The sequence below is a fragment of the Nerophis ophidion genome, linkage group LG08 (genome assembly GCF_033978795.1).
Source record: "Nerophis ophidion isolate RoL-2023_Sa linkage group LG08, RoL_Noph_v1.0, whole genome shotgun sequence".
Lineage (NCBI taxonomy): Eukaryota > Metazoa > Chordata > Actinopteri > Syngnathiformes > Syngnathidae > Nerophis > Nerophis ophidion.
In genome coordinates this window covers 26640069-26652505 of record NC_084618.1, presented here as the reverse complement: position 1 = coordinate 26652505, position 12437 = coordinate 26640069, and the positions used below count along the sequence as shown (strand labels likewise).

At 37.4% G+C, this 12437-nt stretch overlaps 1 protein-coding gene across 1 annotated transcript in view; it reads left to right on the top strand.

Moving 5' to 3' along the window:
- The first annotated feature begins 7455 nt into the window (after positions 1-7455).
- The window catches only part of mrpl10 (mitochondrial ribosomal protein L10), an 8912-nt gene continuing 3930 nt past the window's right edge, over positions 7456-12437 (top strand). Inside the window, exons 1-2 of the mRNA XM_061908119.1 lie at positions 7456-7615; positions 7745-7911. Coding sequence (XP_061764103.1) covers positions 7576-7615; positions 7745-7911 — 207 coding nt within the window. The 5' untranslated portion in view covers positions 7456-7575. The remainder of the gene's footprint in view (positions 7616-7744; positions 7912-12437) is intronic.

Sequence of the window (12437 nt, the reverse complement as noted above, 5' to 3'; positions counted from 1 at the left end):
ATATATATATATATATGTCTTGATTGGATTGTCCAGAGAATAGTGCTCGATACCGTGGTAGAGCGCAATATGTAGGTGTGGGAAAAATCACAAGACTACTTCATCTCTACAGAACTGTTTCATGAGGGGTTCCCTCAATCATCAGGAGATTTTCCTGATGATTGAGGTGATTATATATATATATATATATATATATATATATATATATATATATATATATATATATATATATATATATATATATATATATATAAAATCATTCTGCGGCCCAGTACCAATCGAGCCGCGGCCCGGTGGTTGGGGACCACTGATCTACATCACAGCAGCTCAGACGAGGCACCAAGCAGTGTGGGCGGGAAACGTTTCCAAAGACGCGGAAGGAGATTTTCCCAACAAAGTTCTAAAGCTTAGTGATATATACAATACAGTATAATAGAATAGAAAGTACTTAATTGATCCCTGTGGGATATTCAGCAAGTATCAGATTTTATGTGGGTTTATTTTGTACCCTTCGCGTTCATTTTTGTTGCGTTTCACTTGATTGTGAAATATGTCGATCGAAAGGGGGGGTGCCGTTCATATGTTGTCAATATTCAGTGTTTTATCGTTCATAGAAAAATATAAAATTCCATTACGTTTTTTAAGGAGGTCTGTCACAACAATTTTAGTATTCAATCAGGCATTTTTGTGAGGTTTTGTATTAGTGTTCCTAAAAATCAGATACACCGGCCCCCAGACACAATTTTTTCTTAGAATTTGGCCCCCCAAATCAAAATAATTGCCCAGGCCTGTTGTAACAGAAGAGTGAAGAGATAAATAATAAATAAATAATGTACAATAGTAAACATACAAATATTAAAGACATAAATTGTCTTTGTCCCAATAAAAAAAGGGAAGAAAAAAAAGGTTTCAAGATGTTCATCATTTTGTTTAATTAAACATCGAACTTTATTTAATAATATCGAACATGCATCGGAGCTGATTAAAAAAAACGTCGAACGAATGTGTTTATATATTATGGTGTGTTCAGGACATACCGTGCAAGTGAGTGTGGATAAAACTAAAGCAGGTAGATTCGAATCTAAATGATGTCATAACTAAATGCTTGTTGTATTGTATATTGTGTACATGGTGTCTTGATTTAGCAGTCTTGTGCTTGTAATATTATGTTTTTACATTACATGTTTTTCAATCAACAAATAATAATAAGGTACAGAAACAGTACAAAAACAGTACAAAACAGCGCCAGGGGGTTGTAAACTCAATAAGGTAACTAAAATAGAATGCAATATATATATATATATATCCATCCATCCATTTTGGGGTCGCGGGGGGCGCTGGCGCCTATTTCAGCTACAGTTGGGCGGAAGGTGGGGTACACCCTGGACAAGTCGCCACCTCATCGCAGGGCCAACACAGGTAGACAGACAACATTCACACTCACATTCACACACTAGGGCCAATATAGTGTTGCCAATCAACCTATCCCAAGGTGCATGTCTTTGGAGGTGGGAGGAAGCTGGAGTACCCAGAGGGAACCCACGCATTCACGGGGAGAACATGCAAACTCCACACAGAAAGATCCCGAACCTGGATTGGAACCGAGGACTGCAGGACCTTCGTATTGTGAGGCAGACGCACTAACCCCTCTGCCACCGTGAAGCCCATATACACACATATATATATATATATATATATATATATATATATATATATATATATATATATATACATACATATACATATATATATACATATTATATATATATATATATATATATATATATAATATATATACATACATATACATATATATATACATATTATATATATATATATATATATATATATATATATATATATATATATATATATATATATATATATATATATATATATATATATATATATATATAAAAGCAACAAAATGTAAAGCCATAGGCTCACACAAGTTCCGTAAATAATCCAAATTTGGAACACAGCATCATAGTTTTCACAGCTTTTTGGTTGTCACAGGTAGAAAGTGTCATAAAGTAAAATTCTAATTATTTTTTTAAAGGCACAAAAAACAGGTCTGGTATTGAGAAACTTACATTTATGAATATAAAACGTAGACACTAGTATAATGAGGTTGCAAAGGTAAAATTCATTTTCAATTTTTTTTCATACAGTGTAAAGCACCAATTTACAACAAAGCACAAATGTGTCATGAATATTGTTGTAATATAATGTTTGTTCAAACCAACTATTTGTGAGCGTTGTCATTTTCCCACCGCGGCATTTTAACGGCGTCACGGAAAAATTAAAAGAGCAGTTCAAGCTCAACAGCGCCGTTGTCCGACCCGGATGTAGACTCGTCCTCTGATTGGCTGAGCGTGCTCCATGCGGGACGGGGGTTGGAAAGAGCGGGACGGAACGACCGCGGGCGGAGAACACGGAAGGAGACCAGGCGGAACTACCAAACATTTGGAGTGAATTTGGCGGCGGCGAGAGTATCTAAATCTGTTTTGGCGGTTGAGCATAAGCTGTTTTGTGACTGGATCGAGATGGAAGGGGATAGTGACGGGATGTATGAGGATAGTATGGAAATGGATAGGACTAGAGGGGAGAGAGGAAAGAAGGGGAAAGGAGGGAGTGAAGGAAAGGCGAGTACTAAAAGAGTGCATGAAGACGATGAAGAGGTTGATAAGAGGAAAAGGGTTATGATGGATGAATATAAGATAATTTATACATTTAAATCAAACCAAGATATGAATGACATTAGTTTGATGACTCTGGTTAAGGGATTAAAGAAGGACATTGGAGAGGTGGAGATAGCGAAGGTGCTCAGGGACGGACGGCTGTTGATTAAATGCAAAAATGGAGAGCAAAAGAACAAAGCAATGCGATTGCAAAAACTGTGCAACAAAATAATAAAGGAAAAAATCGAAGTGGGAGAACGGAAGGGGGCAAGAGGAGTCGTGACAGGAATCCCAAGAGGAGAAAATTTAGATGATCTGAAAAGAGAAATAAAAGGAGGAACTGTCACTACGATGAAAAGATTGATGGCATTTAGGAACGGTGAAAAGACTGAGAGCGAATCCGTGCTAGTGCAATTTGCAGAGGAGGTCCTACCAGAGAGAATCATGATTGGGTATCTAAGCTTCTATGTTAGAGCTTACGTGCCACCCCCAGTACGTTGTTTCAAGTGCCAACGCTATGGGCACATAGCTAGTGTGTGTCATGCTAAAATGAGATGTGGAAGGTGTGGAGGGGAGCATGAATATGGACAATGTGGAGAAAATGAACAGGTCAAGTGTTGTAATTGTGGCGGGAATCACACAGCAGCGTATGGGGGCTGCATCATAAGAAAACAGGCAACAGAAGTACAGCAAATCAGAGTTGAACGAAATATTACTTATGCAGAGGCAGTTAAAATAAGAAATCAAGAAAGTGCAGAACAGGACAGAAGTGAAAATAGTTCAAGAAATAAAAAACAAGAGGCAGCAAATACAGGAATTTCCATGGATAAACTAGTTGTATTCCTGGCTTATGTAATAAATTGTACAGAACAGGCTAGAAACAAGACTGAGAAAATCAAAATAATTGTCAAAGCAGCAGCAAAGTTTTTAAATTTAAAAGAATTATCCTGGGAACAGGTGCAAGGTGAGCTACAGAGAGTAGACGAGACCGAGTCATGTTACCACAATCCAACGCCATGTTAATTGTTCAGTGGAATGCCAGAAGTCTGATAGCAAACGGACAGGAATTAAAGGGATATATTAATAATATGAAAAATAAACCACATATAATATGTATTCAAGAAACATGGCTGAAGCCAAAATTAAACTTTATAATAAAAGGATATATAACGATACATAAAGATAGGAATGATGGGCAAGGAGGAGGATGTGCCATATTTATTAAGGAAGATATGCATTATTCAATATTAAAAGTAAAACAAGAACTAGAGATAGTAGGAGTAGAAGTATGGAATAATAAAGAAAGATACAAAGTACTAAACTTCTATAATCCATGCAAGAAATTAGAAATTCACCAACTAGAAACAATAATGGAGCACTGGAGTGGCAATATTATTTGGTGTGGTGACTTTAATGCACATAGCACAATGTGGGGTGAAAGGGATGACTGGAATGGGGATACATTGGAAGCACTTTTGGAGGAAAAAGAACTGGTGTGTGTGAATGATGGGTCGGGAACAAGGTTAGATGTCGTCACGGGTAAAGAAACAGCAATAGATTTAACACTAGTGTCACAAGGGTTAGCAGGAAAGGTGGAGTGGGAAGTAAATAAATACAGCACAATGGGAAGTGATCACTATCCAATCGTCATTCACATAAACATAAATCATAGGACAGAAAGCACTAGGATAGAAGGAAGATGGAAGTATAATCATGGTGACTGGGAGAAATTTAGGGAAATTACCGACATAACTTTAAAGGAAGTAGATATAAATCAAGATATTGAACAATTAAATACAGATATTACAAAGTGCATAATAGAAGCAGCCGAACAGAGCATACCAAGGAATAGTATAGGGAGAAGAAGGAAGATAGTGCCGTGGTGGACACAAGAGTGCACAGATGCAATACAAGAACGGAATAGAGCATTTAGAATATTGAGAAGAACACATAATTTCCAAGACATGATCCAGTATAAAAGGCATCAAGCTAGAGTAAGGTATGTTATTAAAAAAACAAGAAAACACCATTGGAGAACTTTTTGTGAAACACTAAATAGAACTACTCCTTTAAGCCAGGTGTGGGGAATGATCAAGAGAATGTCAGGGCTCAGAAAAGAACATAAAAATCATGTGATGAAAGATGGAATGCGGAGTGTGGTAGGAAATAAAGAAAAAGCAGAACTTTTAGCAAAAACCTTTGTTAAAGTGCACAGTAATGATAATTTGAAAAATGTAGAAAAACAAAAGAGAGAAGAAACAATTAGTGTAAATATTGAGGAAATGAAGGAAGACAACGATAATAGTTTTATCAACACTGTGGATATGACATTTTCTTTGGATGAAATGGTTCGAATTTTAAAAAAAGTTAAAAATACGACGGCAGGGAAAGACCTGGTGAGTTATCAAATGATCAAAAATTTAGGTAGCATCGGCAAAGAAGTGGTCTTGAAATTATATAATAGGATATATGAAGAAGGAAAATTACCAGATGAGTGGAAAACAGCTGTAATAATTCCAATATGCAAGCCAGGGAAAGATCCGGAAGAGGCAGGAAATTATAGGCCGATTGCATTGACCTCAAATTTGGGCAAAGTAATGGAAAAAATGATTAATGAAAGATTAATATATTATTTAGAGTCAAAAGAAATTATAAAAAACTACCAAAGTGGTTTTCGCAAAGCAAGAAGCACAAATGACCCAGCAGTGCAGCTGGAAGAGGAAATTAGAAAGGGACAAATAAATAAAGAAAGTATAATTGCGGTATTTTTTGACATAGAGAAAGCGTATGATATGTTGTGGAAACAGGGGTTGCTGATGAAACTAAATAGGATTGGGATTAGAGGAAGAATGTACAGATGGATAAAAGACTTTTTAACAAGTAGAACATTATTAGTAAAGATAGAAAATGAATATAGTAGAGAATACAAAGTGGAAAATGGGACCCCACAAGGGAGTATAATAAGTCCAGTACTATTTTCCATCATGATAAATGAAGTTTTTAGTGAAGTGGAAGGGTTAGTGGAGGTGGCATTGTTTGCTGATGATGGAGTGATGTGGAAGAGAGGTAGAAATACAAATTATATAGAAAAGAAGATTCAAAAAGCGGTAAATAATGTTCAAGACTGGGGGACGGCTTGGGGTTTAAGATTCTCTGTTGGAAAGACAAAAGTCATACATTTTACGAAGAGGAAAATACAAAACAAGCTCCAAATAAAACTCTATGGAGAAAACATAGAAGAGGTACAAGTTTTTAAATATTTAGGAATATGGTTTGATAAAAATATTAACTGGTCAACCCACATCAGCAAGATAATGGAGAAAAGTAAAAAGGTGTTAAATATAATGAGGGCTTTGAGGGGTAAAGATTGGGGGGCTGATAGGTTAACATTGAAAACAATATATATCACTTTAATTCGGTCTGTTATCGACTACGGATGCATTATTTATCGATCTGCTTCAAAAACTCTACTTGAGAAAATAGACCGGATCCAGTCGCAGGCGTTAAGATTATGTTGTGGAGCTACTAAATCTACTCCAGTGGCAGCATTACAAGTAGAAATGAATGAAAAACCTTTGGACATGAGGAGAGATCAACTCTCAGCAGTTTATTGGGCAAACTTAAAAGGATCCAAGCAAGGACATCCAACCCGTCAAGTGCTAATAAATTGCCAAGAAAAAGGGAAGAAAAAAATGAATAGTTTTGGGTGGATAATAGGAGATATATGTAAAAAAACACAAATTGACAATATTAAAGTGAGCCCTACAGTACCAATTCCTGCAATACCACCGTGGATGTATGAAAACCCAAAGGTAGACATGCAGTTACTGAAGAATAGACATTTAAATAGTTACCAAATAGAACAACGGATTGAGGAAATGTTTTTTGATAATATTATGATATACACAGATGCATCAAAAACTATAAATAGTAAAGTAGGAGCTGCTGCAGTTATCCCACAGAGAAATATAGTGTTGAATAAAAGAATTAGTGATAAACTATCTGTTTTTACGGGGGAATTGGTAGCAATTTATATGGCAGTTAACTGGATAGAGGAAAACAAAGCTAGGAAAGTAGTCGTGTGCTCGGACTCCAGCAGTGCATTGACGAGCATAAAAAACATAACATCAGAAACAAGACTAGATATAGTTTATGAAATAGTTCAGGCAATCTACAGAATAAATAAAGCGGGAGGTGTGGTAACATTTCTCTGGGTTCCTGCTCATGTAGGAGTTGAGGGAAATGAGTTAGCTGATAGATACGCAAAACAAGCAAGCACTAAAACAGAAGTAAACATGGAGATTAAGCACAGTAAAGAAGAAGTGAAGAGCATAATTAAGATAGAACACAATAAAAAGTGGCAGGATAATTGGAATAAGGAAACAAAAGGTAGAGAGTTTTACAAAGTCCAGAGGAAAGTAGGTGTAATGAGAGGAGGGGGTAGAAATAGGAAGGAAGAAGACATTATGACTAGAATGAGATTAGGGCATACATATCTAAATAGTTCACTAAAATTGATAGGCAAACATACTACAGGGCTGTGTGATTTTTGCCACCAGATAGAAAATGTTGACCATGTCTTAATACAATGTAGGAAATATAATAGAGAAAGAGAAATACTGGAAAATAAGTTAGCAAAAGAAAATATTAGGTTAGAAGTGGGAGATATATTAGGATTGCATTCAGAAAACATAGGATATAAAGCAATATACACATATTTAAAAAACACTGGGTTAAGTAAAAGAATATAGAGTAGGGATCCACCTCGGTCCACACTCCATTACAGTAGGTGGCGGTAATGCACACCAGAAGGTTGCTTGCCAACCGCCATAAAAACAAAAGAAGAAGAAGAAGAAGAACGGCGTCACGTCCGGAAGACGACATCCTGTGAAAGATGGCGACGTCCTTGTGCGTCAAATTACTACCCAAACAAGGTAATGTTGGCCAAATATGACACATTTATCTGAAATTATTCCCTTGTGTTTATGGTAACAGCGAACCAATGAGTTAAGTGAAGCTACAGCCAAGCTACATGAAGCTAAGCCGGCAGGCGTGTGTTGCAGGATGGCTCCCCCTGACTCAGAGTGTTCGACACGGCTCCAAGGCTGTGACCCGCCACAGGAAACCTATGCACTTTTTGAAACAGAAAATGTTGGCTGTCACGGAGTACATCCCCCCGAAACCGGCTGCTCCACCGGACGCTTACCCAACCAAAGCCGCCGTGGTTGAGGTAACATGCGCCCCGCCGCCTGCCTCCTATGTCTAAAGCAGGGGTTCTTAACCTTATTGGAGGTTCCAAACCCCACCAGTTTCTAAGTCGCATTCACCGAACCCTTTTTTATTGAAAAATAAAAATAATTTTGATCAAATTCAAGACAAAGTTATATGTTTTTGGTAACAGTTCAGTATGGGGAACGTATTCTAAGTAAGAAAGACTTGATTTAGAGTTATGTGGACACTATGGGAACATATTCTATGTAATAAAGACCTAATTTAGAGTTATTTGGTAAGGGTTTGAGCAGGGGTCGGGAACTTTTTTGGCTGAGAGAGCCATGAAAGCCAAATATTTCACAATGTATTTCTGTAAGAGCCATATAACATTTTTCAACACTGAATACAACTAAATTTGTGCATTTTTAAGTATGACCAACATTTGTAGAGTATAACAGTGGCGTCGCCAGAGTGATTTCACTGGAGCACGTGCCCCAGTAAAGATTTCACCAATAAAAAAAAAACACTTCAGAGTTCTAAGTCTACATAACATAGACAAGAGCGCACATACTACTTAGTATGGTAATTGATTGCTACTGTATTCACTCCACGTAACAATGAGCACATGGCTAATTAATATGGTAATTTATTCACGTGTGGATTAGACTTCAGTTGAGAGAGAGAGGGGGGATGTGAATCACTGCTGAGGTAGGTAACGTTAGCCAACAACAATTTGTTAATTATATTGTTTTGATTTTGATTTGACTCAAACTGTAACTCCTAGATGTATATCAGAAAGTTGTTTGCCCGCAGCAGGGAAGAAGCAGCGAGGAATGAGAGATGTAAGTGAAGTCCTAGCTAGCTAGGCAACATCATTGTCTTAAGTTCATGCTAAGTTAGCTAACGTTATTCCTTGTATCAAGACAAACATATTCATTTGCTGTACGAGCTGTCAAGGGAATTTCCAATGAACATGAAACATAATGTTGGTTATTGTCTGCTGGTTCTGCTCAGGACCTCTGCATCAATGATGATTTGGAGTAAGCATGTGTGAGTTGAGTGCTTTTTAAACGGTTGAACTTCAGGAAGAAAAACATTTTTCCATATCATCAAGTCGTAAGCCAAATTTTTAAATCATTCAGGTTTATTTCACAGAAAAATAGCACAGTGGACTTGTCTTGTTAATCGGTGTGACTTTGACTAAAATAATCTTGTTTTGTCACCAGAAAAATGGCTACAGCTAAAGCATCTGGTTTTGTTTCCAGAAAAAAATAGTAACATTTCTGTATTTGTTTTCAGAAAGATGGCTGAAAATATCGGGTTTTGTTGCCCCATTTAGATTTAAAAAAATATATAAATTTCCATGTCTGTCCTGAGTCCTCCTCCAACTTGTTAGTCAGTTTGCCTTTTGCTAAAATACTCACCAATAGTCACTACAAAAATGGCTAAAAATATCTCCCTAAACTTTTTTTTTTCATGCACACATCTGACTGCAACTCACTGAAAATGACACACAATCCACTTTTATGTCAGGAGCCAGCAGTTGAGAACCACTGGTCAACTGTATAACAGTTACTGTAATATTTCCATGTCTGTCCAGAGGGATTGACCACTTTGCAAAAATGAAAACGAGATGTTACAGTTTACTTCTCAGTAAATGATTCCCTGAACAGACACACAACAGTTGTTCATTTATTCTACTACTGTGGCTTTATTGTTTTGTGTATATTTTATAGTTTTGTGTATCCGAAATAGGATTAGCCACATTGTCATAAATGGAAATAAAATAAAATAAAAGAACCCAGAGATGTAGGGGTGCTTTATTTTTTGTCTTACTTTTGTAGATGTTAAATTTTCAGATGATTACTGCAAAATATATTTCAAAAAGATTCATTGCTCTTCTTTTTTGCTTTTACCAGGAGCAGTTTAGAAGTCTGGAGTAAAAAAATGCACAAGTAGGTCAAATGCATTAGTTAATTTCAGGTGGTTAATCAAAGATCCATACAACATAATCTGATATGATTTCATAGTTTAAAGCACTATTTATGTATTTTTTATGATAAATAAGTGCTAAAAATGTTTTTGCTTGCGCGCTTTGCACGCTCACATGAATTATTTGTGCCCCAGGTGTGCCCCAGTTCAGTATTAGGTCTAGTGACGCCCCTGGAGTATAATAAGTCTCTTATTCTTTTTAACAACATTGCTATCATAAAAGTTAACCAATACTACATATAATACTTCTTACCAATAATGCGACATCTTGAACAGGATGGTTGGATTAAAATGCATGAGAATGTTTTATAATTTGAACGTTATTTTTGACACTGTGATTACCAGCGGAATTATTCATTACTTATCGTGTTAAGCAATGTCAGCTAAGATTTATCTGAGAGCCATATGCAGTCATATGGCTCTAGAGCAGGGGTGTCAAACTCAAATACAGAGTGGGCCAAAGTTTTAAAACCGAACAAAGCCGTGGGCCAAGGTTGAACAAATTAACCTTTTAATAGGGACCCAAATAAGTTTTGCATTGAATATTGAACAAGCAAGGCTTATATAACTTTATAGTGACATGCAAAATCAAGTTTCAAATAATAGTAATTAAAAAATATCAATGGCATATCAAATAAAAATAAAGTAAAAAAATCTAAATTTAATGCCTCTTTTCGGCGGCGGGGTTTGGTGGTAACGGGGGAGTATATTGTAGCGTCCCGGAAGAGTTAGTGCCGCAAGTGGTTCTGGGTATTTGTTCTGTTGTGTTACGTTGGGGATCTTCTCCCAAATTGTTTGTCATTCTTGTTTGGTGTGGCTTCACAGTGTGGCGCATATTTGTAACAGTGTTAAAGTTGATTATACGGCCACCCTCAGTGTGACCTGTATGGCTGTTGACCAAGTATGCCTTGCATTCATTTGTTTGTGTGTATAAGTTGCATATATTATGTGACTGGGCTAGCACGCTGTTTGTATGGAGTAAAAGCGGACGTGGCGACAGATTGTAGAGAACGCCAAAGGCAGTGTTTTTAGGGCCCACCCCCAACATTGTTGTCCGGGGGGAAATCGGGAGAAATTCGGGTGGGGCACTGAACTTCGGGAGTCTTCTGGGAAAATCGGGAGGGTTGACGAGTATGAGTATTAGCGGTGAATGTGGCGTTAAAGCGGCGGGCCAGCTCTGTTAATTCGATATTGCCTCAAGGGCCAAATGAAAGTACACGGCGGGTCAAATATGGCCCGCGAGCCAGAGTTTGACACCCATGCCCTAGAGCCATAGGTTCCCTACCCCTGGTTTAAGCATTACACACCGTTTTACCTGCACTCTGCCTCCCGCTGTTTCCGACATCTACAAAGCAATTAGCTACCGGCTGCCACCAATTGATATGGAAGAGTATTACACGGTTACTCGGCATAGATCGGGTTGGTAGAGTGGCCGTGCTAGCAACCTGAGGGTTCCAGGTTCGATTCCCACGTCCGCCATCCTAGTTACTGCCGTTGTGTCCTTGGGCAAGACACTTTACCCACCTGCTCCCAGTGCCACCCACACTGGTTTAAATGTAACTTAGATATTGGGTGTCACTTTGTAAAGCGCTTTGATACACTAAAGAAAAGCGCTATATAAATATGATTATCTGAGAGCCATATGTAGTCATCAAAAGAGCCACATCTGGCTCTAGAGCCATAGGTTCCCTACCCCTGGGTTAGAGGGTTAGGGTTATAAAGCCGAATAAGGCTTTAATAAGTACTTAATAATGACTAGTTAAGAGCCAATATGTTACTATTTTGCATGTCAATAAAGAACTATTTAATGGTGAATATGTTTCCCATACTAATGTTTTTTTTTACAGGTGCACAAAATGAACCGTGCATGAACATCACCTAGTTCAAACAACAAAACCAACTCAAAACAAATTACACACCTGCAAATCAGGCAGCTGTTGCCGTACCCGTAATACGCCGATAGGGAGAAGTTTGTATTTACACGATGAGTTCGGTATGTCGTGACCTCTTCCGAACCCCTGAGGCCGACTCACCGAACCCCTAGGGTTCGATCGAACCCAGGTTAAGAACCACTGGTCTAAAGCAATGGTGTCCCAAGTGAGGCCCGACAACAACACTATACAGGACTGTCTCAGAAAATTTGAATATTGTGATAAAGTCCTTTATTTTCTGTAATGCAACTAAAAACATGAAAATGTCATACATTCTGGATCAGAGGTGGCTAGTAACGCGCTACTAGGGATGTGGGAAAAATCGATTTGAATACAAATCGCGATTCTCACGTTGTGCGATTCAGAATCGATTCTCATTTAAAAAAAATTATTATTATTTTTTTTATCAATCCAACAAACCAATACACAGCAATACCATAACAATGCAATCCAATAAACAATGCAATAAACAGAGCAATTAAGGAGACACAAACACGACACAGAACAAACCATAAGTAGTCAAACAAAAATGAATATTATCAACAACAGTATCAATATTAGTTATAATTTCAGCATAACAGTGATTAAAAATCCCTCATTGACATTATGATTAGACATTTAT